Genomic DNA, 27,859 nt, shown 5'->3' on the forward strand with positions numbered 1-27,859 from the left:
GTTCTTGTCTCCTCACAACAACCCTGTGAGGTAGGCGGGTAGCATTGCTGAGTCCATTAAAACACGGGGGAGCAGAATTTGCCTCCTTTGCAGCAGGCCAAGAGCAGACTGCACACACACACACACACACAGCTTCTTGGACATCAAGCCCATCCCTACCCTGGAAACTACAGCATTCATGGCTTGGTACGGACGGGCAGCTGCTATTTGTGCTGCGGATTACTGCCATGCAGCAGCAGACAGCTCTGAGATCTCCCCAGGGCTCACTGGCCCCCAGTGTGAGAACTTCTGATATTGCAACCTGGGGTGCTCCTTTACTGCTACCCAATGGCTTAGTGCAGGGGTAGTCAAACTGCGGCCCTCCAGATGTCCATGGACTACAATTCCCAGGAGCCCCCTGCCAGCATTTGCTGGCAGGGGGCTCCTGGGAATTGTAGTCCATGGACATCTGGAGGGCCGCAGTTTGACTACCCCTGGCTTAGTGCGTACGACAGAATATTTAAGGCACGTCGTTCCATCCTGTGCAGCATTGGCTCCAGCGCAGCCTTGCATGCCTTTATGAGTTTCAGAGTTTCCTGGAACACAATTTTTCATCCGCCTGCTGCCTTTGCATCTGTGCAGCGTCAGCCACTGCTGAATCATTTCTTAAAACCCACGTGCCCATCCCGCTTGACAGCTGGCACGCACAATGTACCGTGCCGGGTCGCCTAGAGGCAGCCGTTACTCGCCACAGGCGACTAGGCTGACGGCTCTCTGCAAGCCTGGATTTAGGCCTCTCCCCCACCATCCTGTAGGAGACGTGCGACAAGCTGCCGGTTGCTTCCCGCCTCTTCAGGTCCCAACTTTAAACCCGGCCGTAGGGCGCTTTGCCTCTGCCACTGTTTCCTGCCTCTCCCATCACTTTCATTTTAAATAACTGAACTGCCTCTGTCTGGTTGGAGAAAGCGGATGTTTCATCTTATGATCAGCATCCAGGACGCTTTAGTGAGACGCCTCCCATCTTTTCGCTTTCACGCCAAGGCTGTCAGCACAGGGTGGAAGTCCGAGCGCTCCTCCTATCCATTTCGACAAGGCATTTGCGGCAGAGTAACCGAGCTTTTAAAGTTTTTTTTTAAAGCCTGCAGTCATGCTCCTCTGCCACAAGGTGGGAGCGCAGTCCGTTCATTTCTGTCCCCGCTGCTCTACAGGGAAGTCCAGCACAAAAAGAGGTTTCTAAAGTCTTTTGCCCTGAGGCTTGGTCCAAAAGCTGGAGACGAAAAATCATCTCAGTCGGGAGCTGGAAAGGAAAAGAAGGCAGAAGTCACACTGGTGCAAAGATTAGCCAATTGTTGGCTAACAGGCAACCACCTTGACCAAATCCACCACCCCATAATCAATTGCCAAAAGGCCAGAGTCAGCTGGATGTGGCGGGCCATGGTCTGATAGGTTTAGATAAACATCTTTATAAGTACGAGAGGGGCAAGATAGTTCTAACTGTCTAACTGACTCGGTGTTCTGGGGGGAAAGCAGGCAGGAAATGTACCCAAAGGAGACGGGAGTCTCCAATTGTGGTAATCAGGACACAGTGGGAGATAGAAATGTCAAAGAGTCCTGTTGGCTGTTGTGTATTTTCTGGTCTGTGTGGCCGTGGTCTGGAGGTTTTAGCCCCTGAATGTTCTGCCAGTAAATGGCTAGCATCTTCAGAGGTAGGACAGAACAAGAGGTAGGACCCTCCACACTTCCCCCATTTTGCCTTGTCCTACCTCCGAAGAAGCCAGCCAGAGTTACTGGTAAAACATCTGGGATTAAGCCTAACAGAATAACCCACAACAACCATCACCCCTTATTATATCTTCCCCTGCTGGTTTCGGGAAATCTTAATCAAGGTGCTGGTGAAATATTTCCCCTCCTGTAAAAGAATTCCTAGGAGATGGATGTGGAGAATTCCCGTTTTATACGTGTGCTGTACCGGATAGGTTTGTTTGTTTCAGGCTGGTAGTAATGTTGGCCTGTGGAAGAAGAGCAAGAAGTGAATCCAGTGGCTCCTTACGGGCCAGCAAGATTTCCAGGGAATCTGCTTCTGAGAGTCCGATCTCCCTGCTTCAGATGCAAGCAGGCACGGAGATCCCTGAGACCTTGCATCCTCATCGGGGCATTACAAAGAAAGGATGCAAAGGTACAGTGCAAAATGCAATATCAGTTTGCAGCTGTGCGATCTGGGTAGGTTTTGAACATTGCACTGCAAGGGGGAAACACAACACCGGCTAGTAGTGAGAACAGTGCTTGAGGTTAGCGTGAATCGGAGGTGGCGTGTCAAGAACACACTTTGGGCCTCTGTGCAAAAGACCAGGTGACCCATGAAATATAGGAAATGGGCCATCTCAGAGTTAAGCCAGTTTATTGGTCCTTGTCCAGACCCTCGCAAAGAGCATGATGGGAGGTGAGGGGACCCAGGACACTGTCCGATGCTGAGTCAGACGCGTGGTCCCTCGAAGTCAGTATTGTCTGACTGGCAGAGACTATCCAGAGTCTCAAGCAGAGGGGTGGGCAGACTGTGGCCCTCCAGATGTCCATGGACTACAATTCCCATGAGCCCCTGCCAGCATTCGCTGGCAGGGGCTCATGGGAATTGTAGTCCATGGACATCTGGAGGGCCACAGTTTGCCCCCACCCCTGACCTATGGCATGGTCCTTTCAACTGGCGGTGCTGGGGATGGAATCAGAATCCTACACAGCTGGAAGAAACCACAAAAGGCCATCCACTCCGCCCCCCCCCCCATACATACACACTTTATCGGGGACTTAAAAAATCACATGCTCTTGACAGGTGCTCCTCCAATCTCCTCCTAAGAATTTCCAACCAAGAAGGCTCCACGACCCTCTGAGGCTGCATCTTCCCTCTGCAAACAGCCCTTGCCCTCAGAAAATGCTTCCTAAGATTGAAGCGGAATCTCCTTTCCTGTAATTTCAACCCACTGCTCCTAGTCCTTGTGTCTAAAGCTGCAGTAAATAAGTTGGCCCCCTCTTGGACACGTCTGCCTTCTCGTCCTCCTCCAATTCTCTCGATCTCTCCTCGCAAGGCATGGATCCCAACCCCTCAACCATCCTAGTCCCCCTTCTCTGAATACATTCCCGTTTGTCAATATCCTTGAAGCCCTTCAAGAACTGAATTTGGGACCTTCTGAAGGTCAAGCAGATGCTCTGCCACTGAGCCATGGCCCTGTAAAGGGGGGGGCTAGAAAAGATGCGGTTTTGACACAGGAGGAGGAATGCTTGTTGAACCCTCAGACTGTGGGGGGCCAGTGGGTTGAGCATTTTTAAAAAATACGGTCAGTCCAGCGAACAAGGATAATTCCAGAGCCAGTAAACGACATTTAGCTAATTTGTCACCTGCTTTCCACCCTCAAAATTCTCAAAAGCCTGGGAGGAGTATTAAAAGCTGCAACTTTAAATGGAGCACCTCAAGCCTTACAGTACTGCCCAGAAGGATTGCTTTTGTGTTGCATTCTCATTTTTTTGTCCCTTTACATTTGTTGCACGATGCTTAATAAGAAAAGGAAAAGCACCATAAAAATTGAGCCAATGAAACCAGAGGCAAACTGGGCTCCAAAACCCATCTTCCCACAGTACAAATAACATGGGTGGGTGGGTGTGGATGGAAGTGGCAGGGGCTGATGGAAGCGATCACTTGGGATTGAAGGGGGGAGATCCATTAAAAAAAAAAAAACCTGGCAAAAGTGAACATTTGGTTCTCGTATCTGGAAAACGGAAGCCGTCTCTGTGCCTCCATCTTTTCACCTTGTGCAGGCAGTGTGGTATAATGGGGAAAGGGTTCATGAACAAACTAGTGGGGGATCAGAGGGACCTAGCCTGGAGTTCTCCATGCTTTGTGCTGCTCGTACCTTTGTAGGCAAGTGCTGGGGAGGTCCGAGGTCCTGCTGCTACTGCTGCTTGGACTCCACCAGGGCTGACAGCAACTTCATGGCCTCATCCAGTTTGCTGTCCAAGGCCTCGATCCGCTTCTCCAGCTCCCGTTGAGAGTTGCTGAGGCCAGAGCTGAGGTCATACATGATCATTTGCATCTGCCAGGGAAGAAAGGACCCCATCGGAAGTGAACACTGGGGAGGGTGCTTCTGTTGCCTCAAAGGCAGCCTGTAGGTGGCGATGTATCCCTTGGCAATGGGCTAGAGCAGGGATAGTCAACCTGTGGTCCTCCAGATGTTCATGGACTACAATTCCCATGAGCCCCTGACAGCAAATGCTGGCAGGGGCTCATGGGAATTGTAGTCCATGGACCCAGGTGGGCCTATGGTGCCAATATGTCAGACACAAAAGCAAAATGCACCACTTTCCTATTTCATTAGGAGCTATTAACATGGCACACAATTATATATTTAGTAGAGCTACTAAAACATTCCCCAAACTGGAGATTCATCAGCTCATGTAGGAGTGTCCCTGTTATAAAGCTCTAAGCCTGAATCCCACTAGGTTGAGAACGATGCTTGAATGACTTCTCGTGAAGAAGATAAATTGGCAAAGAAAATGGGCAGACGGCTAAAGATTTATCCATCCATCAAAGCCTTTACTGGCAAATAAAATCTGTATAAACAATATAAAATGAAAGATAGATACTAAATCACAGTGCCAAGCAATATAAAATACCATATAAACCATTTTAACAATTCAGAATAAGCCTTAATAACATCCTTTGAAAATTTGGCAACCACTTTTGAAATATCCGAGTCATTGTTTTAATAGCTGGCACACGGTCCCATTTTTACGTAATTCTAGCTCTGCTGGAAGGGTGAGGGAAGTTTCTAGAATTATATGCTATATTGCAGGGGTAGTCAACCTGTGGTCCTCCAGATGTTCATGGACTACAATTCCCATGATCCTCTGCCAGCATTTGCATCTGGAGGGCCACAGGATGACTACCCATGCTATATTGTATGGGGCATAGAACAGGGACAAAGCCCCTCATACGAGAGAAGGTGGTACCTGAAGATTTATTGAAACAGACTTTTATCCGGAACTCCATCTTTGAATTTTTATCATTTGGGTGTTATGCTTCATCAACAGTATTATTTGATAGGAACACTGAGGGGACGATTCTCCAATTGAGTCTGGGGACTTTTCTAACATCTCTACTCAACATATAATTGTGTGCCATGCGTATAGCCCCAATGAAATGAATTTGGATTTTGCCTTGCACTGTTGCATTCTGCTTTTGTGCCCAGGTGGGAGGGGCGGATCTCTGCAAAGAAAGACCCCTAGTTGAGAGAGGAGAGAATGGTGGTGCTGAGAGAGTTCTACAGATGGTGGAATGTCTTGGGCTACAGAAGATCAACCTTCAGAGGGAACGGAAGAGCACAGCCTGTGAGTGATTCACCAAAAGGAGTAATACCCTGGATTCAAATTCCAGCTGCGGCCATGTGAGTCTGTTGCAGCTATCATAACCAAGTCTTGTGGCAACTTTAAGACTGGCCAATTTGTTTGTGGCAGAAATGCAGTGGCCATTCAGCAAAATGCCTTCCTTATCTTTCAATACTAGGGATGCCAACCTCCAGCCTGGAGAGCTTGCAAAATTACAACTCATCCTGAGACAACAGAGTTCAGTTCCCCTAGATGAAAAGGCTACTAGGGAGGGCAGGTTCTGTGGCATGACCCAGGTGTCCCCAACTGCTACAGGAATTGCCTTTTCACAACCACAAATTAATATTGTGCTGGGAAACCAAGATCCTTTGCCAGAAGATGCACTACCTCCCAAGAAGACCTGAAATATTGATGTGCAAGCAAGCGAGCCAATGTTCAGAATGCTGAAAGCTTAATGGCCAAAGAAGACTCTCCTTCTTCCGGATTCCTTGGGAAGGCTGCTTTGATTGTAAGCTACTTTGAGACTCCTTTGGGCAGTGAAAACCAGGGTATAAAAACCAACTCTTCTTCTATCCCCAGTCAACCAACTCACCTTAGAAATATCCACCATTGCGTTAACTTGATCGCGGATCTTTCGGTGCTTCATCCGCACATGCCGGAACCTGCAAGGAGGACAGCGTGAGAACCCCCGACCAACCAACACCCCAACATGCTTCTCACCTCTTCAAATGTACACTGCTGTCACCCACACGCCTTCCTTAGGAAGCCCCGGGTGGGTAGCCATCTTGGTCTGGAGCAGCAGAACAAAGCTTTTAGTTAAACAGCAGCTTTAAGACCAACAAAAGTTATTAAACTGGGGATCAGCTTTCATGTATCTGACAAAGTATGCCTGCACACAGACGCTTTGTTGGTCTTAAAGGTGCTGCTGGACTCAAACTTTGTCCTGAGAACTACCATTCCGGGAGTGTACACAGGGCCATTTTATCCATGTAGCTCATGCTATGGGCCCCGCACTTCCAGGGGCCCCACACTCTGCCTCCCCCTCCCCCCCCCCCCACACACACATAGATCAGGGCTGTAGCATCTTTCCTGCCCTCTTTTCCCTCTTTAAGGACACTTGGAGTGACACCCCTCTCCACTTTGGGAGCCCTCTGCCCCTGTCAGTTCCCACTGCAATTGTATTCTTCTAAGGCAAATTCTTAAACCACTCTGGAGTGTACGTGCTGTTGCCCAGGCTTGGATAGCTCAGGTTATCTCGTCAGCAGGTTCCCAGAAGCTAAGCAGGGTCAGCCCTGATAAGAGCTCTGATGGGAGACTGCTGGGGAAGTCCAGGGTCACTATGGAGAGGCAGGCAATGGCAAACCACCCCGAACGTCCCTTGCCCTGAAAGCCCAGCAGTGTCACCATCAGTCGGCTGCGACTTGACAACAAAAAAACACCTCTTGGTGTATTTTACAGAACAGCAGCAGAGCAGCAAACCTTTCCTCGCACCGAGAACGGCAAGCAGGGTCGAGGTCACGCTCCGTGTTAATCTCTAACACTTTCCATGCCATTGTTTACTAGCAAAGTTTAATCTCTGCCATGCTTTCAAATCCACCTTTCGCCAACAAGCGGGCTTTGGAAGGAGGCCGGGTGGGGGAGACTGAATTGGCACTCAGAGAGCTGGGGTGAGTTTCAAGGACACCTCCCGCGCCTTCCAGTCCTTTCCTTGGAAATGGTTTGCCTGGCCCAGGACGCCTTTCACCTGTCTAGCCTGGCAGCTTGTGAAGAGGTTCCAGAACCCGGTGTTTCCCAGATTGCAGTTGTGAGGCCTGAAATCTAGAGTGAGCGGATCTGTGGATTCATGACTTGCCTCCAGGCACCGTGGCAGCGGCATCTATGGTCAGTGAAATCCTAGAGTGTCTGTTACACCACTTCCGGGTTTTAGCAGGAAGTGGAATTGGAAGGTCAACAACACCTCCTCCCCCAACCCCCCATCCCGTGTATCATGTATCTGACAAAGTGTGCCTACAGACAAATGATTTGTTGGTCTTCGAGGTGCTGCTGGGCTCCAAACTTTGTCCTGGGAACTATCCTAAAGTTTCTGGGGAGTTACCACCCTACCACAGGGCGTACTTACCTGTGAATAGCCGACAGCAGCTTCCGGTGGTGCTGGCGTGACCGTCGCCCATCCTTCCTCTTCGTGTGCTTGTATAACAGCCAAGCCTCCTGCAGTACGCGGGCAGCAGAACTTTTCATCTGGGAGTAAACATTGATTGATTGATTGATTGATTGATTGATTGATTGATTGACTCATTCATTCATTCATTCATTCATTCATTCATTGGATTAGTTATCTGTCCTGTCCAGGCAAGCAGGCTCGTGGAAGGTTACAGAATAGAAATAAAACCCCATTCTAAAACAGTATGAATTACAATCATAAAATCATTTTCCAGGGGGCAATAACTACTAAACCCCCACCCCCTGCTCAACAGACCTCAGCCATCCAGTGTCATAGTGGTGCGGTTGTCAATGGGGTGGCCTGTTGTTCCAGCCATTTTAAGGAGGGGGCCCTGAGAAGAGCCCTGCTGGATCAAACCAGTGGTCCATCTAGCCCAGCATCCAGTCACATACAGTGGCCAACCAGTTCCTCTAGAGGGCCAGCAACAGGGCATAGAGGCTGAGGCCTTCATAAGAACCTCAGAAGAGCCCTGCTGGATCAAACCAGTGGTCCATCTAGCCCAGCATCCAGTCACATACAGTGGCCAACCAGTTCCTCTAGAGGGCCAGCAACAGGGCATAGAGGCTGAGGCCTTCATAAGAACCTCAGAAGACCCCTGCTGGATCGGACCAGTGGCCCATCGAGTCCAGCATACTGCCTCACACAGTGGCCAACCAGTTTCTCCGGAGAGCCAGCAACAGGGCAGAGAGGCTGAGGCCTTCATAAGAACAGAAGACAAGCCCTGCTGGATCAGTCCAGGGTTCCATCTAGGCCAGCATTCTGTATCTCACAGAGGCCATCCACTGTCCTGGAAGGCCAACCAACAGCATAAAAAAGCCAAGACCTTTCCTTAACGTTGCCTCCTAGCACTAGGTTTCAGAGGCTGACTGCCTCTGGATGTAGAGGATCTCTTTAGACTGCAGGGTGGTGATTTAAGAACAGCAGAAAAGCCCTACTGGAGCAGATCAGTGGTCCATCTAGTCCAGCATCGTGTCTCACCTGTTGGCCAGCCCTTTCCTCTGGAGGTCCAACAGCAAGGCATAGAGGCCAAGGCCTTGCCCTGATGTTGCCTCCAAGCACAGGTATTCAGAAATGTGCTCCCTCTGGATATAACAGTTCCCTTTAGTCACCAGACCTAGTAGCCATTGATGGACGTATCCAAGGCTGCCAAACTTGACAATTAGTAGACCAGGGGTAGTCAACTTGTGGTCCTCCAGATGACCATGGACTACAATTCCCAAGAGCCCCTGCCAGCGAATGCTGGCAGGGGCTCGTGGGAATTGTAGTCCATGGACATCTGGAGGGACACAGTTTGCCTACCTCTGTGCTAGGCTGATCCCCCTGGTTGCCATGACGGTGGAGGCAGATGCTTCGGTTACCTCTTTGGTGCACTGGATGTCCATCATGAAATTGTGCACGTGCTTCTCGGCCCGATTGAACTCCAGCTTGTCGGCCGCCACAGCTACCAAGAGTGCCGTACAGCCCACCCCCTGTGAAACAAGGAGAAGGCAGAGGGAGTGAGGCAACAAAATGGGGGGGAGGGGGGAGAGAGAGAGCCTCCAGGGCATTGTGGCTTGAGTGACGAATCAGGGAGATGTCAGTCCTAATTGCAGGCAGAACTTAAATACAGTATTTACTGGCGTATAAGACTACTTTCCCCCCCTGAAAAACATGCCTCCAAGTGGGGGGGGGGTCATCCTATAAGCCGGGTGCACTTCAGTTGGGATAGACATAGCTGCCCATAGTGGCCCATAGTACTGTAATGTAATGTAACAAACTCTATATTTTGAGTGGAAATGTTGGGGGGTCGTCTTTTACGCCCGGTCGTCTTATACGCCGGCAAATACGGTATGTAGAAGAGGAGTTTTTCACCTCGCCTTTCATTCTGAAATTTTAAAGGCAGTAAGCACAGATTTTTTAAATGTCCGTTTCCAACAATTAAATCCTTACAACATAATGTAAAAGCCACAAAAGTTAGGGTTAGAACGTCCCTGGTGAACGGGACTGAAGGCATGAGAGGTGGAGACAAAACGGGTTCATGTCCCAGAGTTCCACAGTGAAAACAAAGGCAGAAAGAAACAGTTCACGCCTGATAAGTTGATATACGGTAGACCAGGTTTTTCAACCAGGGTTGTGTGGAACCCTGGCATTTCTTGACGGCCCTGGAAGGGTTTCCCCAATGGGTGGGAATTAATTCATTTTTAAAAATTTGTTAAACATTTATTGGGTAGTGTGTCCATATATGGTCATGTCGACCCGCCCTCCCTTATCTCTCAAAATGGCCAATGATGGGCCTGGTGGGGGTGGGAAGGGGAGTGGCCCCAGGTGGGCGTGTCCACAGCTCTGCTTCCCAACTATATTCTGCATGATCGCACCACTTTGGGGGTTTCTTGAAGCCTGGAGAATGTTTCAGGGGTTTCTCAATGGTAAATATGTTGAGAAAGCCTGCCGTAGACAATCTTACCATCACGCCAGTGAACAGGCACACCATTTTGCCGCACACCGTCACTGGTACCACGTCCCCGTAGCCGATGGTTAGGAACGTGATGGGAATCAGCCAAACCGTTCGCCCCAGGAAGTCTTCATCATCCATGTGCTGCCTGTTGGGCAGAAATGAGACAGGCACCTCAGGAAACTGGCATCCATAGGGCTTGGGCGGGACATTGTGAAATGCAATTCTCCTCACTCAGGGCATGATCCTAAAGTGAGCTGGGAGGAGCATTGCCAGCTCCAGCTGGGAATACCTGGAGATTTGGGGGAAGGAGCCTGAGAAGGGCAGAGTTTGGCGAAGGGAGAGATTTCAATGGGGTATAATTCTTCTGAAACTCCACACGAAAACTCTTGAGGTACCACCTTCACAAATCTAGTATTTGCCAGTGGAATACTACAGAGATGTCCACCCAGTGGGTTTATTGACTTTATGGTGGGTGTAAGACTGAAGAGATGATGGAGCCTGAGGAGGAAGAGGACCTCGTGGGGAGGGGGGGTACAAGGCTATGGAGTCCCCCCTCCAAAGCAGCCATTTTCTCCAGGGGAATTGATGCCTCTAGTCTGGAGATGAGCTGGCATCCCTTAGTAACAGACCAGTTGCTGTCAGATGGAATATAAATTATCTACTCCTGAAAGCAAAGCTTACCTGGCCATCTATTAAAGATTTCTGCACTGGGGAGAGACGCCATTGATGCAGCGAAAAGAAGAAGAGCTGGTTTTTATACCCCACTTTTCAGTGCCCAAAGGAGTCTCAAAGTGGCTTACAATCGCTTTCCCTTCCTCTCCCCTCAGTTGACCCCCTGTGAGGCTGGTGAGGCTGAGAGAGCCCTGATATTACTGAAGAAGAAAAAGAGTTGGTTCTTATATGCTGCTTTTTTCTATCCAAAGGAATCTCAAAGCGGCTTACAGTCGCTTTCCCTTTCCTCTCCCCACAATGGACACCCTGTGAGGGAGGTGAGGCTGAGAGAGCCCTGACATTACTGCTTGGTCAGAAGAGCACTTCCAGGGCTGTGACGAGCCCAAGCTGGCTGGCTGGCTGGCTGCCTGTGGAGGAGCAGGGAGTCAAACATGGCTCACCAGATTAGAAGCTGACGCTTTTAACCATTACACCATGTTGGCTTCCAGAGAGCAGTGAAATCCTAGAGCATCAGAGATATCACTTCCAAATTTTAGCCAGAAGTTGATGAGTCAGTGACATCTTCCCCCCCCTCCATTTTTACCCCACCACTCATTCAAGAGATGGGATTGGAAGTGACCTGCTATAGCAGGTAAATTGGAAACCCTGTCACCCAGCACGCTTCCCGGGTGTGACGATTCTAGGCTAGGTCTCCCAGATCCTATCTAGGGGTCCCCAACATTTTAAAGCCTGCAGGCACCTATGGAATTCTGACATGGTGCAGTGGAGTAAGCCACAAAATGGCTGCCATAACAACTTGCTGATCTTTGGCGATACAATAAGTTTTGACTTCGGCTGCCACCACAGGTGAAGCCCACCACAAAATACCAGGGAGCCAGGTTAGAATAGTAACTCTTCAACATTTCATTCAGCAGCCCTGTTCAGCAGGATGTCTTTCAACCTGCGTAGCCAATAAGAAGTCCTGCCATGTAAACACCACCTAGACCCACCTATTTTCTGAAAGCACTTGGCGGGCGCCATGTTGGGGACCCTAGTCTGACACTCCACACCACTCCACACCACTGGCACTCCCAGACTTTCAGGGGCCAGAGTTCTGAGGATGAAACCAACTTCTGGCTTGCAAGACCTGAGGTAAGACACGGTCATCCTAGGGGAGTCGCCGGTTAGTCTGTCACTGCTGACTCAAATGTGATCTCAGAGGGTTCCTTGAAGACGAATAAAATATATCCTGGCATGAGGTGTTGTGAGTCAGAGTCTCACTTCATTGGATGCAGAAGGCCGCCCATCACAGAATAAATGCTGTTAGGCTATTTTATTTCTACCTCATTTCACAACAAACTAGTTTGCCTCTCTATGCTGGAACTCCTGGCCATTGTTTGCTCTCTCTCCTTGTTTCCCATGATCCCTTTGGGCCTTGTAAGGTGACTCAGTGCTAAAGAATGGCCATCAAGTAAGGCAGAGGATTCTCGAGAATTCTCCCAGAATGATCACTGTTCTCCAGACAACACAGATCGATTTCCCTAGATAAAATGGCTGCTTTCGAGGGCGGGCTCTATGGGCTTATAATCTTCTGAGGCCCCGCCCCAGTCTCCACCTCCAAAATGCCACTTGAGTCAGTCAGTCAATTTGTTGCGCTGAGCCAAAGGCTACTGCAAATAAGAATAAACCCAGAGACGTAACAATAAATAGAGTCACTTCCCGTCACAGATCATATATATCAGGGGTAGTGAAACTGCGGCCCTCCAGATGTCCATGGACTACAATTCCCAGGAGCCCCTGCCAGCGAATGCTGGCAGGGGCTTCTGGGAATTGTAGTCCATGGACATCTGGAGGGCCGCAGTTTCACTACCCCTGATATATATGGTTTAAATTAAAATACAATGAAATCCATAGACTCATAAAGCTGGAAGGGGCCACACAGGCCTTCCAGTCCAACTCCCTGCGCAAAGCCTAAAACCCCCTTGATAATTCTCTGTCCAGCTCCTGCTTGAAGACCTGAAGAAACAGAGAAGATCCGTCAGCTGAAGAAACAAGGAAAAACCAGGGATCAGGCTGACGATGATAGATTTTATTCAGTCAAAACAAGCCTCTAGGCAGATTGCTCGCTCTGGAAAATCTTCTTCCTCAGTGACTCTTAATCGGGGATGTTTATTAAAATTGGTTCATTCAAAGGCAGAACTAAGATTCAGCTGCCATTATCTAGTAGCCAACACATATGTATTCACCTTCAGTGTAACCTGGGGATCTTGTGGGCACTGCCTACAAGTTGACCATATGGTTCCCATTGTTGGCTTGATTCCTGCTTTTTCCTTGCTGCTTGAATATGGCCAGTGAGGGGGAGCCCACCACCTCTTTAGGCAGTCGATTCCACTGCTGAACTACTCTGACTGTGAAGTTTTTTTCTGATATCTAGCCTATATCGTTGTAGTTTAAAGCCATTGCTGTGGGTCTTCTCTGCTGCCAAGAGGGACCATTCTCTGTCCTCCTCCAAGTGACAACCTTTCATATATTTAAAGACAGCCATCATGTCCCCTCTCAATCTCCTCTTCTCCAGGTTGAACATTCCCTAGTCTCTCAGCCCTTCCTCCTAGGGCTTGGTTCCTTGGCCCCGGATCGTCCTCATCACTCTCCTCTGCACCCTCTCAATTTCTGTCCACGTGCTTTTTGAAGTGAGGCCTCCAGAACTGCACACAGTTAAACTGATCCTTCAGAAACTAACTGAATAACTATCCTGGTTTGAATTTATCTAATAACTAAAAACAATGGATCCAATAAAATATTATAAGTGCCCAGGAGACAAAAGGTATGCTCTCTGAAGAGATAAATTTTGATCAAATTTTAATAGCAGCCAACATATTGTAAGTAACAGAGGGGTTAATATCAGAAAGCAATTTGTCCAAACCAGATAATAAATTATGACCCATCAACAGCTCATCCACAAATCTGGGCCTTGGATAGGACTTGTTATTGTTAGTTGCGAAGCCGTGTCCGACCCATCGCAACCCCATGGACAATGATCCTCCAGGCCTTCCTGTCCTCTACCATTCCCCGGAGTCCATTTAAGTTTGCACTGACTGCTTCAGTGACTCCATCCAGCCACCTCATTCTCTGTCGTCCCCTTCTTCCTTTGCCCTCAATCACTCCCAGCATTAGGCTCTTCTCCAGGGAGTCCTTCCTTCTCATGAGGTGGCCAAAGTATCTGAGTTTCATCTTCAGGATCTGGCCTTCTAAGGAGCAGTCAGGGCTGATCTCCTCTAGGACTGACCGGTTTGTTCGCCTTGCAGTCCAAGGAGTACCAAGGGCAAATCCAGTTGGGATCTGGGGATCCCCTGGGATTATAGCTCCTCTCCAGACGACAGAGTTCTCCCAGAGAAATTGGATACTTTGGTGGCCTTGTACCCCACTGAGATCCCTGTCCTCCCCAGGCTCCAGCCCCAAATCTCCAGAGGTTTCCCAACCTGCATCTGGGAACCCTTCCCTCCTTCCCCCGCAGGTGGCCACTCTATCTCCAGGCCTTTCCTATCCCGGAGTCTGCAGCCCTCTCCCGGAGGGCGGGCACACACCCTCACCTTTCGCAGACGGACAGAACCCAAAAGGCGATGATCCAGAGCCCCACAGTGAAGATGAGCAGCACCCGCCCGGGCTGGTTGTTGACCATCACCCGCAGCACGAAGGGATACTGGAAGTGGATCTTGTTCAGCGAGCCGATGCTGCGGTATGAGGCGTCGCCCAGCACGCTGCTCCGTAAGAGCACGGCCCGCGGCACCAGGTAGAGCCGGAGGAACATGAGCAGGGAGAGGATCATGTCGGAGTCCGAGAGGAAGACAAACGTCCTGGTGGGCTTCGGGTCCAGGCAGGGGGAGTCTCCCAAGGGGAATGGGTGAAGGGAGCAGACCAAGAGCTCCAGAGCCAGCAGTCCCAGCTTGGAGGCGCTGATCGCGATCCGCCAGTCCTCCAGGGAGTTGTCCAGCATGAACAGCTAGGGAAGGGAAGGCAGAGGAAACGACGTTACCAACCCCAGCTTGGGAAATTTCTGGAGACTTGGGGTGGAGCCTAGGTTAAGAAGGGCTTTGGAGGAGGGGGGCGTTTTCTCCAAGGGAAATGGTCTCTGCTGCTCGGGGACCAGTTGGATTAGAGGGACATCTCCAGCCACCACTTGAAGCGTGGCAGCCCTATCGTCAGCCTTATATTATCATCCAGTATGCCCATAACTAGGCACACAGGAACATACGTGACTCATTTCCCTGGTACATGTGTGTGTAAAGAGCTGTCAAATCACAGCTGATTAATGCCAACCCCAGCAAGGGGCTTTCAAGGTCAGAGAGGAGCAGAGGTGGTCTGCCGTGGCCTTCCTCTGCAGAGCCTTCCTCGGTCTCCCATCCAAATATCGAGTCTGCTTGGTTTCTGAGATCTGAGAAGATCAGACCACACTATAATTAGAATATGCCTAGGGATGCCAGTCTCCAGGTAGGACCTGGAGGTCCCTGAAATTACTGGTCTTCTGCAGACTAAAGAGATCAGTTCCCCTGGAGAAAATAGCTGCTTTGGAGGGTGGACTCTACAGCAGGGGTAGTCAACCTGTGGTCCCCCAGATGTCCATGGACTACAATTTCCATGAGCCCCTGCCAGCAAACGCTGGCAGGGGCTCATGGGAATTGTAGTCCATGGACATCTGGAGGACCACAGGTTGACTACCCCTGCTCTACAGCATTATACAAGACTGAGATCCTGCCCAGCCCCCCACCCAGCCCACTCTCGGCTCCATCCCTAAAGTCTCCAGGATTTCCCAACCCAGAGCCAGCAATCCTAAATTGGCAAGATCTGTAGTGGGCATGATTCAACACCATATATAGAATATCCTACAGGTGGCATTGGGGGAGATGTGTCGTTAGCATATTTAGATGATTTGCGAGGGTGGTAAAGAAATATTGTTATTGTTATTGTTTACAACTACTACTACTTGTTCCTGGCACCGAGAGTCCAAGAGGGGTGATTTTTGAAAAGGGCACCAGAAAGAGCAGTAGGAGAGAATAAAACCAACACTGTGGTAAGAGCCGCTGTGCTTGCACAAGAAAGCTTATACCTCGCATAAAAATTTGTTGATCTTAAAGGTGTCACAGGTGTCAAACAGGAAAGAGGTCCCCAGGGACCACGTTGGGGACCCCTGCCCCAAGGAAACCACTCTCTGGCTCTACTCTGTCAGGGGAGGGTCCTACTTCACAGGGCTGTTGTAAGAACTACAACAAGGAGTTATACTTTCGCCATCAGACCTGCAGGCATCGGTTTTAGGAACGGCTCTGGAGTTCCTTTTCCTCTTTCTCCCTTTTTAAAAATGAAGTGCAAAGTTAATGCAACCGGAAATGCAGCAGCTGTTCTCCTGTGCTTACTTCATTTGGGGCGCTTGCATCCACAGGTGCGAACAGAGATTAGGGAGGTGTTTCGGCAACTCAGGTATCGCCAAGAGCAGCTCGCGCCGCCGGGCGTGCCCATCTGTGTGACTCAGGCAGACGGTATCTCTTGGCACTCCACGGGCCGATAATACCTGTGGAATTTCTGTCTCACCGCAAAAGGACTCCCTGCTTCTGGAGAAGAGCCGCTGGTGCATTGGAGGAAGAGTGATCTACTCAGAATCCTACTCCACTCTGTTAAATTGGACTCGCTCCTAGGGAGATGTTCTTAGGATTGGATGTGTGTGCACGCACAGACAAGATGGGATGCCTCTTCTCAGAGGGTGGCTGTATTCGTCTGCAGCAGAACAGCTATATTCGCATCCAGGACCAATCGGGGTTTTGAGGTATAAGCTTCCAGGAAACAAAATTTTTGACTCTTGAAAGTTTATACTCTGAAAATCATGTTGATTTCTCAAACGGTACTGAAGCGGTGTGTCTCTCTGAGCCAGGGGTGGCTCTTCAAATGCCTGTGGACTACAATTCCCGCTGGCAGGGGCTCATGGAAATTGTAGTCCATGGACATCTGGAGAGCCACAGCAGTGCACTCAAGCAGTCACTCATTAACACGGGAAGCTCTGCTCAGCCACAACCTGGAGCCACACAGGGTTTTGCAATGCCCATTGTCCCTGTTAAGCAGGGGTAGTCAAACTGCAGCCCTCCAGATGTCCATGGACTACAATTCCCAGGAGCCCCTGCCAGCGAATGCTGGCAGGGGCTCCTGGGAATTGTAGTCCATGGACATCTGGAGGGCCGCAGTTTGACTACCCCTGCTGTTAAGATTGCAGCAGTTCTATTCTGCTCAGGAACTACTCCATAAAGTAGGCAGGAGGGCAGATTGTACTGGATTTGAATCTAGCTCTTCTAAGAGGGCACTTACAGCAACATCCCTACACAACATCAGGAAGCCTGTACCTCTCCCTCTTCAGTTTTATTCCTGGCTTACTGATGGGGGAGCTGTACAGGTCGTAAAACAAGATATAAACTCCTCAGCCAACTAAGTAATTCTTTGTGAGGATTACTGAAGCTTTTATCAATCAATTTACAGATAAACAGTTAAAAAAAAAAACCCTGCTTCCCCCACACACCAGATAGTATTCAAAGTCCCCGGATGGTGATCAGAGATCTCCTGGGACCTGGGGAGAGTCTGCACTTACTTTGTTTATTCCATTGTCAATCCTGTTGAATTCAGATCGCTTTGAACTCGGATCTTCCCCCCTCCTCCCCAATGAAAGAGAAATTAGGGGCTTCTCCTTTAAGGCAAGCTTTCTTTCCCAATCCGGATATTGAGGATTAAAAGCACTTTAAGATATCGCACAGTAAAGGTAGGGTCACTCTGGATCAATCCTTCTTGCTGCAGAAGGAAAATTTAAATCACCCCAAATCCAAATGGAAATCGCATTCTGTGTAGAGGGCAGGGACTGAATCGATCTGGGATTGGAAAAAAAGCTCCGTGCAGTTTACACCCTGATCTCCCAGCTTAGAGAGATCTTCTCCCCAGAAGAAAAGAACTGATTGGGAAGGTGGCCTTGATGGCATTATACCCCACTGAGGCCGATCTCCTCCCCAAATCTTGCCTTCCCCAGGCTCCACCTCCGAAATCCCCACCGCTGGCAACCCTACAGGGCTTGGATCTTGCTCTCCCAAGACGGTATTTCTGGAAACACCCATAAAGTGTCTGTTGTGTGCCTTCTAAAGTTTGTAAAGGAGAATATAAATTCCTCAGCCAGCTAAATAATTGGGCAGGCAGATCACTTCACGGATTCTGTCCCTGGGCTAAGGTTGTGATAGAAAAGAAGCATGGCCGATATCGATGTCTCTCCCTCTTTGAGGTTGCTACGCAGAGGGAGGCCATAGCAAAACACCTCAAGAGGTTAGGTGATGTAGAGGTTAAAGAGCACTGGACTCTAATTTGGAGAGCTGGGTTTGATTCCCCTCTCCTCCTCCACATGCAGCCACCTGGGTGTCCTGGGGCCGGTTCTCTCAGTGCTCTCTCAGCCCCACCTCCCTCACAGGGTATCTGTTGTGAAGAGAGAAAGGGAAGGCAATTATCAGCCGCTTTGAAGAAGAAGAATTGGTTCTTATATGCTGCTTTTCTCTACCCAAAGAGTCTCAAAGTGGCTTACATTCTCCTTCCCTTTCCTCTCCCCACAACAAACACCCTGTAAGGTGGGTGAGGCTGAGAGAGCCCTGATATTCCTGCTCGGTCAGAACAGCTTTCTCAGTGCTGTGGTGAGCCCAAGGTCACCCAGCTGGTTGCATGTGGAGGAGTAGCGGGGAATCAAACCCAGCTTGCCAGATTAGAAGTCCGCACTCCTAACCACGACACCAACCTACACCAAGAGACTCCTTCAGGCAGCGAAAAGCGGGATACAAAAAACCAGCTCAGATCGCTCTCTATCTCTGATGCGCTGTTTAAAAAAATCAGCACTTAACTAATTTTGCCTCGTTGAACTGCACAAGCGCTTGGATCTGAATCTGAAGTTTCAGAGAACGCTTTTGCCCCCCCCCCCAAAAAAAGAACAGAAGTTTTAAGAGAGTCCGCACCATCGCCTGACCAATCACTTCCTTCAGCCAGCCACCGTATCCACCCTGCCCGACCGCAGCCCGGCTGCAGCAGGTCGGCAGACGGTTGTGACTCAGCCAGGGAAACGCCTGCCTCGCTCCGAAATCAGCCGCCCGATCAAACGGCCCAGAGGAAAAGAAAAACCCGCCTGATGCGTATTTTCCGAGTGTCGCCGACTCCTTTGTGCTTCAAACGGAGACAGAGAGCGCTGAGGCCTCAGCGGGCGAATTCTGGGCTACCATCCCAGCCTGGGACGGACAAGTCCAGACTTCCCACCCGCTCCTTCCTTTCGCCTCTGTTTTCCTCTGAAACTGAGTAGTGGTACGTTCATTGGGGGGGGGGGGCATTTCTTTAGGGCAGTGGTTCTCAACCTTCCTAATGCCACAACCCTTTAATACACTTCCTCATGTTGCGGTAATCCATAAAACGATGCAAGGGTTCTTTCACATAAATTAAACCGAAACTGACCAATGGCGTGAAGATCCATTGTTCATGATTGTATATAAATTGGGTTTTTTTCTGGGGTTTCTCAGTCCAGTTCTGCCTCTTGTCCCACCATGCTGATCTTGCTCTTTTCCGCTGCTCCAGACAGACAAACGCTCTATCTCGATCTACCCCGCAAGGCTGTTGTGTGGATGAAATGGAAGAGATTTGGAAGTGGGGGAGTGTTCCCTTGTTCCACTGCCGGGCAACGGGGGTAGCGTTGCCAGATACAGGTTGGGAAATATCGGGATGGAGCCTGGGGAGGACAGGAACCTCAGTCCACATGCTAAAATGCAACCCTCTTGCCCATGGGAACTGATCTCTGAAGTCTGGTGCTGTAATCCCAGAAGATCCCCAGGCTCTTCCTGGAGGTTGGTATCCTTATGGTGGAGCCTACAGTGAGCAGCATTTGGGATGGACCCCAGAGTCCACCCACCAAAGCGGGCATTTTCTCCAAGGGAACTTTTTTCTACAGTCTGGCCATCAGTTGTCATTCCCAGAGATCTCCAAGCCCCACCTGGATGTTGGCAACCAAGATGAGGATCCCCAGTGTTGTGTATGCAGTTTAGCAGAGACTAGGAGCAGAGATCTGCATAATTGCCATTGGCTTGCACACAGTAACCAGCCTGCTATTGGTTGTTGTTATTGTCCAATCAGGGGGCTCCGCTAAGGGCCAATTGCAAGCTTTGGTGGGAACCCCACAACTGTATATAAGTTCAGGTGGCGGCCTGTTTCATTGTTCACTTGCGTGCGATCAATAAAAGAGCTGATGTTCAGCGTATGAGCTTCTCCATGTCTTACTGAACCCACTATTCATAGGATCATAGACTTGAAAGGGACCTCCAGGGTCATCTAGTCCAACCCCCTGGCTGTCCACAATGACCCCAGTTCCAGGCCCAGATGATACCCACCCCCCGCAAAAAAAAAAACCCTCCCAGAATCCCTGGCCAGTCTGGCCTGGAGGAAAATCCTTTTCTGATCCCAAGGTGGCAATTGGCATTCCCCTGGGCATGCAAGAAAGGGCCACAAGAGCCAAGCATGGACACCATCCCTTCTATTCAATGTCTAGGAATGGAGCCAACGTTGGCCAGCAGGTGTATCCTGCTCAGAGCTCGGTTTTTGGGGTGCAGCTGGGAGAAAAGTCATACACTTTGGATGGGGACGGAACTGGTCAGGTTCCACGTACGATCTTAATTTTGACAAATTATGCGCTACATGATGAACCATCTCCTTTTTGTCTGTCCTCTAGCTAGGGCAGCCAACGTCCAAGTGGAGATTGGGGTCCTCTCAGCCTTCCAGGGGTTCTCCAGACTACAGAGATCAGTCCCTCTAGATCAGGGGTAGTCAAACTGCGGCCCTCCAGATGTCCATGGACTACAATTCCCAGGAGCCACCTGCCAGCGAATGCTGGCAGGGGGCTCCTGGGAAATGTAGTCCATGGACATCTGGAGGGCCGCAGTTTGACTACCCCTGCTCTAGATCAAAGGAGGACTCTATGACATCACATTTCTGCTGCCTCCCGTCCCCCCCCCCCAAATTCTGGTCTCCACAGACTCCATTCTCAAATCTTCCCATGAATTTCCCAAGCGAGCCATGTTAGAGAGCTACAGCCTTGTGGGAAGAGAGAGTGTTATCTCCTCTCTCCACTGCACGACTCCCACCAGCCTTCATGTAGTTGTGTCATGTTCCGCTTCCACAAACGCGCATGCAATTCAACCTGCATGATCTGGATCTATGCAAGCTGGATTGTCGCAAGGAAACACCGCTTGTTATGCCTGAAATAGTTGTTGGAATCATAGAATCATAGAGTTGGGACCTCCAGGGCCATTTGGTCCAAGTCCCTGCAGAATACAGGAAACTCACAACTACATGCCCACCTACCATGACCCCAATTCCATGCCCAGCTGATGTTGGCAGAGCTTAAATATGCAAAGCAGGAGGCATGCACCAAGTGCTTAAAGAATAAGCAGCTATATTGAGAAGAGAAACAAGGATGGAAAGAAGAGAGGACAGATAGTCCTAACAGTCTGACTGACTGTAGTTTTGGCAGAATCAGGGAGGAAGTGTACCCAAAGGAGCAGGAAGTCTCCATTTGCGCCAATCAGGTCAGAGGAGAAGAATATTTGAAAAATACCAGGAAGTTTCTGATCTGAATATGCTAACTATGCATCTCCTCCAATTCTCCCTGTAGGATATTCTCCATATGCTGTTAAATCATGCCTACTACAGATCTTGCACATTCCAAAATAAATGAGGTAAACAACAAGCCATTCTCAACGAGGAACTCGTCTTTTTTGCCCTTGGTTATCTGAGAAACATCAGAGTCACCTACCTGGATCTCTTTGATGTAAAAGGCTAGGAGGAGCATGAGCAGGCCAGCTGTGGAGATGGAGATAAGGCACTTCACCGTGAAGGAATAGGCAAACCACTGCAGGTGGGGAAAGAAGAGGGAAGAAAGGTGAGCAAGGAAACACCCCCCCCCCCATTTCCTAAACTCTGGCATTATGTGTCACCTCTTGGCTGGGGCTGCACAGTACCCACACATCACTGGAGAGTGTCCTTGCTGCAGTATAAGAAGAATTCACAATTTTTGTGGATACAACAAACCAGTTGTGAACAATCTGAGCCTCTAGGCACCTCTGGGATTCTGACACACTGAGGTGGGCACCATTTCAAAATGGCCACCACAGGAGGCGGAGCTACACACAAAGAAGCATCCCGAGGGCAAGGGAGAAGAGAGGTAACTTAAAATATGGACTTGAAAGAAGAGTAGGAGAGAACCCGCACTACGAGAGCTGCTGCCATTGAAACAATTTTGAAAAATCCTCACAGCCAATCAAATCTCTATCAGCCAATCAGAAGCCTTCCTGCGGAAGAGTCCCACATGGCAACTTTCTAAAAGGTCTTGACGGTTGCCAGCAAAAGGGTCAGTGGGGCACCTTGCGCCCACGGGTGTGATGTTGGGGACCCTTGGTATAGCGCATTTTTAGCACATTATCTGATAATGTGTGGATATCGCTCAAAAATCCATTTCCCCATCCCTTCTTCCCAGGTGGACAAAAGGGACCCTTCAGTGGCAAGATATTTTTAGGGCAGAAGTGAAACAAAAACACAGGCATGCCACCTTTTTTGCTGCCTTGTTCTTACAACTTCAAGCAGCCTTGCATGCAGAAATCTAGCAGATTGTGGTTTTTTAAATCTCTTTTAGCACCGTTCCAGGAAAGCATAGGGGAAAGCATCTGCTTCAGGCTGCTGTTAGGGTATAACTATTACCAGTGATGCAAATATAAGATTCCAGACTTCTTGCGGTCCTCTCAGTGCTAACAAAGGGGTTGGAGGGGGTGGGGTGCTGAATTACAGCAGGTATCTTTCAAAGGGAGAGGCACTGAATTGGTCTCTGCCTGTCCACGTCCCCTGCAAACCTCAAATCTTTCCTCCCCCTCTTGTTTTTGAGACCCAGGAATTAACCAAATGGGAAGGAAAATACTTTTGGGAAAAGTTAGCTATGCTAGATGTAACACCTTTTTTGTAAGTAACACCAGTTTTTTCTGGGATGGGGACTACAACCTGAAAAGCGACAGAAGGCTAGCAGATTGAGAGCAGCGTTTTGAGCAGCAACCACCTAAAAAACGAATCCACTAAGAGAGGGTTAAGTCGCTGCTTCTTGCCTTCCCCTTTCCTCAAAATTGCAGCCACACACACACGCCCAGGCTGCTTTTCATTTAGAGAACATGCTGCTGGGCACCCCTGGCGAGGTGTTGTTTGCCCTGCAGCTTGATTAGTATTGAGGATGCTCAGTATAATGGGTAGGGCCGTCTTGGGAAGTCTCAAATTCCAGTTTCGACGCAACCCCATATGTTCAACAAGTCAGTGTCCCCCTGGCTGCCTCTCTCCGCGCAAGGCTGAGTTGCCAGCACTGGGCCGGGGTAATCTGAGGAGATCAGGTGCAGGTAGAGTGTTGACACTGGAGGGACCTCCACGGAGATGGGAAGGCAACAAGTCCTGCCTTCTCAGCAGCCGTCCTCTCCAGGGGAATTGATCTCTCTGTCGCCCAGAGATCAGCCGTAATCCCAGAGCCAGTTTGGTGTAGTGGTTAGGAGTGCGGATTTCTAATCCGGCATGCCGGGTTCGATTCTGCACTCCCCCACATGCAACCAGCTGGGTGACCTTGGGCTCGCCACGGCACTGATAAAACTGTTCTGACTGGGCAGTGATATCAGGGCTCTCTCAGCCTCACCCACCCCACAGGGTGTCTGTCGTGGGGAGAGGAATGGGAAGGCGACTGTAAGCCATTCTGACACTCCTTCGGGTAGGGAAAAGTGGCATATAAGAACCAACTCTTCTTCTTCTTCTTCTTCTTCTTCTTCTTCTGCTTCTGTTTCTGCTTCTTCCTTCTTCTTCTTCTTCATCCCGAGACCTAGAGTTTGACAGCTCTAAATCAAACACTCAAATGAAGCTATTTTAGGGAATCGTATGTGTGTGAAAGGCTTAGGTTACTGAGTGGCACAATGTTCAATATTGCTAAATACTTTTGTTTTTCAAAACGGACAACAAAGAGCGCATTCAGGGAAAGCACGACTGGCTTTGCAGAAGCCGGGGGAGGGCTCTGTGCTTGCCGTGCCGCAAAACTGAAAACGGTGTGCTCCGTCCATCCAAATTCTGCACGAAGGGGAGAAATAGTGGTGGGAAACGGCCATCCAGCCGGCTTTTGCCACCCCGGGGAGGTTTTCAAGGTTTGGCCCAGGGGTAGTCAAACTGTGGCCCTCCAGATGTCCATGGACTACAATTCCCACGAGCCGTTGCTGGCAGGGGCTCGTGGGAATTGTAGTCCATGGACATCTGGAGGGCCGCAGTTTGACTACCCCTGGTTTGGCCCTTTTGGCCTTTCCTTGCATGACCAGGGAAACTCTGATCGCCACTTTTGAATCAGAAGGCGAATTTCCTCCAGGCCAGACAGGCCAGGGACTCAGGATATGCTGAAAAGAGACTATCCCAGCCCCTTTTCGGCATACCTTCACATGACATCCACAGGGGCTAGAAACTTGAGGGTTTGTTTGAAACCAAATTCTCAAGGCAGGGGCATCTGGCATCCAAGGCCACACTGGAGCCCTGCTGTAAAACTGGAATCATGGCAACTCTGCTGCCCTGTTTGATTAGATACACAGGCAGATTTTAAAAGATTTGTAGGAGAAAAGGCAGGAGGCCAGAGGAAGAAGCGGAGGTAGGCTCTAAGCCAGGGGTAGTCAAACTGCGGCCCTCCAGATGTCCATGGACTACAATTCCCAGGAGCCCCCTGCCAGCGAATGCTGGCAGGGGAGCTCCTGGGAATTGTAGTCCATGGACATCTGGAGGGCCGCAGTTTGACTACCCCTGCTCTAAGCGATGAGGCCTCCTAAGATAAGCTCAGCCAACGCAAAAGGACTGTTGTCGCGTACCGGGAAGAAAAGCCTGATGACTGTCCCTTTGTCCGAAATGCTGGCAGAGGCGCGTGGACAAGCTAAACCAGATCATTCCGTTTTCGACACCTCCCCGAGGCTGGGTTTCAAACCTAGGCTGTGCAAAGCCCGGTTTCAAATAACACTTTTCCTCATTAAAGGTCAAAAGTGGCACATTGTGCAAAAGACCCAGGAGGGCGGGATGCGAATGCCTCTGGTGTGGAAGGAGTCCAGGGTGTGTCCCAGGTGGCTCCTTCCTCTATCAAAATCCCCTCTCCCCCCAAACGCAGTGTGTTTGTGTGGGAAACCAGGGATATGTTGGAAATAGCTCCAAGGTTGGCAACTCCATTTCTGGATACTTGGGGATCTCAAAAAGTTGACATCTCTTCTGCTCTTGCTACTGCTCTCTACACCAGGCTTTCTCAACCAGGGTTTTGTGAAACCCTGGGGTTTCTTCAAGGCCCCAGAAGAGCTTCCTAAATGGGTAGGAGTTCAGTAATTATATATACATATTTTCTGAAGAAGAAACTCAAATACTTTGGCCACCTCATGAGAAGGAAGGACTCCCTGGAGCCTAATGCCGGGAGCGATCGAGGGCAAAAGAAGAAGGGGACGACAGAGAATGAGGTGGATGGATGGAGTCACTGAAGCAGTCGGTGCAAACTTAAATGGACTCCGTGGAATGGTAGAGGACAGGAAGGCCTGGAGGATCATTGTCCGTGGGGTCGCAATGGGTCGGACACGACTTCTACACGACACTAACAACAACAACATATATATTTTAAAAGTTGTTAAGCCTATATTGGGCAATATTATACTATATGGTCATGTCAACCTGCCCCTACCCCCAAAAATGGCCAATGATGGGCCTGGAGGGACCCCAGGTGGGCGTGTCCACAGCTCTGCTTCCCAACCCTATTCTGCATGATTGTGCCACTTCTCAAAGCCTGAAGAATGTTCCAGGGGTTTCTCAACCGTAAATTAGTTGGGAAAAGCTGTTCTAGGCAATCGAAATCAGTTTCCCCAGAGAAAATGGCTGGTTTGGAAGGTGGACTCTAGGACTCTATGATATTATACCCAACTGAGGTCCTTCTTCTAACCCTCCCCCTTCTGGACTCCAGTCCTCAAACCTCTAGGTCTTTCCCAAACCAGAGTTGGGCACTCTTAATGCACCGCAGACACATGAGATTTGAACCTGGGACCTTCAGCATGCAAGGCAGAGGCTCCACCACTCAGCCACAGTCCCTCTCTAATTCCCGTTCCTTCACTCGTCTTGCAGCATTGACATTCTTTCCCTTGCGGTGGGCCGACCCGAAGGAGTTAAAACTCAGGTGAGCGGGAGGACAGGAGAGGTGAGCGACCAAAGGCCCACTACAACAATAGCGTCATTGTGGTTTTGTTTCGGGCAACGGTGTTCACCCAGGTAACTGGCTGCCACCTGAAACAGATGGTTTCTAAAGGGACTGGAGCCGCTCCAGGTGGGACTCCCCCTGCACAGTCATTGCAGGGGAACTTGGGCTTTGCAAGTGTTATTTCTTTTATTGCGTATTTCGAATCTCCCTCTTCCTCCATGGAGCTCTGAGCGGTGCAGATGGTCTTCCCTTCTGTGCTTTATCTACACAACAGCCCTGAGAGGTTGGACAGGCCGAGAGAGAGAGAGAGAGAGAGAGAGAGAGAGAGCAATCACCCCCAAGTTCCCCAGGAGTGGGCATTTGAACCCGGATCTCTCGGCACAACATCGATTTCTCTAGGTGCCGTCCTGTAAGGAAATCTTTCCTCCCCTGCTAAGAGGTGACATTCCCGGAGCTCGGCACTTGGATGCAGCTTTTGAAAGGCAGCCAAGGCAGGCTGGGACACTCCCTGGGCAAATATTTTCACAACTGGGAAAGTGCTTGCAATGGGACCGCGCTCGAGGAGTGCATATGGCAGGCCGGGGACACAGGACAGCTAAGAGCTCCAGGGGGCGAGGGACGGGGTGGGTGTGGGTGGGAGAGATGTACATTGATTCTCACACTCTGCAGTGCTGCTTTTGTAAAGCCAAACTAGTTAAACTTTTACTTTTTTTCCATTGTCCTTTTTAATTTTTTTGCAAAGTCACCCACAGCTTTCCTTGATAATCAGTTGTGGGGATTCTGTCTGTCTACAGCAGGGGTAGTCAAACTGCGGCCCTCCAGATGTCCATGGACTACAGTTCCCATGAGCCCCTGCCAGCATGCTTGTAAGCCGCCCGGAGACCATTTCGGAGAGGGGCGGCCTAAAAGCCAAACAAACAAATGGATAAAATAAATAAGACCTGAATCTTTCACTGCTTAGCTCAAGACATTTCACTATTTTAAGAATGAAATTGGTAGAGAAAGGTGTGCATATTGGCAAATTTGGTATTGCTCTGTGCAGAAAAGAGGTTTCTGGATCATAGGAAAAAAGCCAGCAGAAGCTGTTCTTATGGTATCTTAGCCCCTCAAGTAGCAGACCAGCAAAAGATCTACCCTGGAAGGTTGGAAGGTTTGGAGGGGGTTAGGGGTGGCTTATGGTGCTCCTCTTACAAATTCTGAAGCAGGAGTTACACTTGAAATGAGACCCTTCAAGACGTTCTGTGGCTTTCACAGTTGGTGAGCAGGGTTGAACCTGGGACCTTCTGCATGCAAAGCCGATTTTCCACCACTGAGCCACAGCCCCTTCCCCTGGATGACAACACAGAAAGCTGACTTGCCCTGGTGACTGTTCTCTCCCCAGATTGTCAGCAGCTCCCGAGCAGAGATCTTCCACGTCACCCATCCTCTGGTCATTTAAATTGGAGGTGCAGAGGACTGAACTTTCCACCTGCTTTCCACCTGCTGTGCAGATGCTCTTCCACCTACCCACAGGTCCTCAAATCCTTTCTCAGCCCCCTCCCCTTCCCCTGCCACAATCTATCGTTCTTCGGAGCCCACCGGACTCCCACGACCATTCCCATGCGCACTTCTCCCTGTGCTCAGAACAAACCTCATGTGCTTCTTGGCAAAATCTCCGCACTCCCCCCCCCCTCCCAAAAGCAAGTCCCACTGCCAAGGTTTATGGCTCCGCCAGAAAGAACTGCGTGACACCTGGCTCATCCGGATTAATATTTATCCTGTCCCGGGTCCCGGGATGGCTTCTCCCCCTCCAGCGCACCGGCCGCGGTCATGAAGGGAGCGATTGTGTCAGGGACAATCACAGGAGGCTCCTTGGAGAAGGGAGGGGGGGATGTTGGGTGCCAGGAACTGCCTGATA

At 49.9% G+C, this 27,859-nt stretch overlaps 1 protein-coding gene across 1 annotated transcript in view; it reads right to left on the reverse strand.

Annotated features, from left to right (window-relative positions):
* Positions 1-443: 443 nt before the first annotated feature.
* The window catches only part of LOC143837262 (intermediate conductance calcium-activated potassium channel protein 4-like), a 45,865-nt gene continuing 18,449 nt past the window's right edge, over positions 444-27,859 (reverse strand). Inside the window, exons 2-9 of the mRNA XM_077336880.1 lie at positions 21,508-21,603; positions 14,249-14,658; positions 10,017-10,152; positions 8,932-9,042; positions 7,472-7,590; positions 5,945-6,014; positions 3,882-4,061; positions 444-1,276 (exon numbers count right to left, since the gene is read on the reverse strand). Coding sequence (XP_077192995.1) covers positions 3,921-4,061; positions 5,945-6,014; positions 7,472-7,590; positions 8,932-9,042; positions 10,017-10,152; positions 14,249-14,658; positions 21,508-21,603 — 1,083 coding nt within the window. The 3' untranslated portion in view covers positions 444-1,276; positions 3,882-3,920. The remainder of the gene's footprint in view (positions 1,277-3,881; positions 4,062-5,944; positions 6,015-7,471; positions 7,591-8,931; positions 9,043-10,016; positions 10,153-14,248; positions 14,659-21,507; positions 21,604-27,859) is intronic.

Source organism: Paroedura picta, chromosome 5 (assembly GCF_049243985.1).
Source record: "Paroedura picta isolate Pp20150507F chromosome 5, Ppicta_v3.0, whole genome shotgun sequence".
Lineage (NCBI taxonomy): Eukaryota > Metazoa > Chordata > Lepidosauria > Squamata > Gekkonidae > Paroedura > Paroedura picta.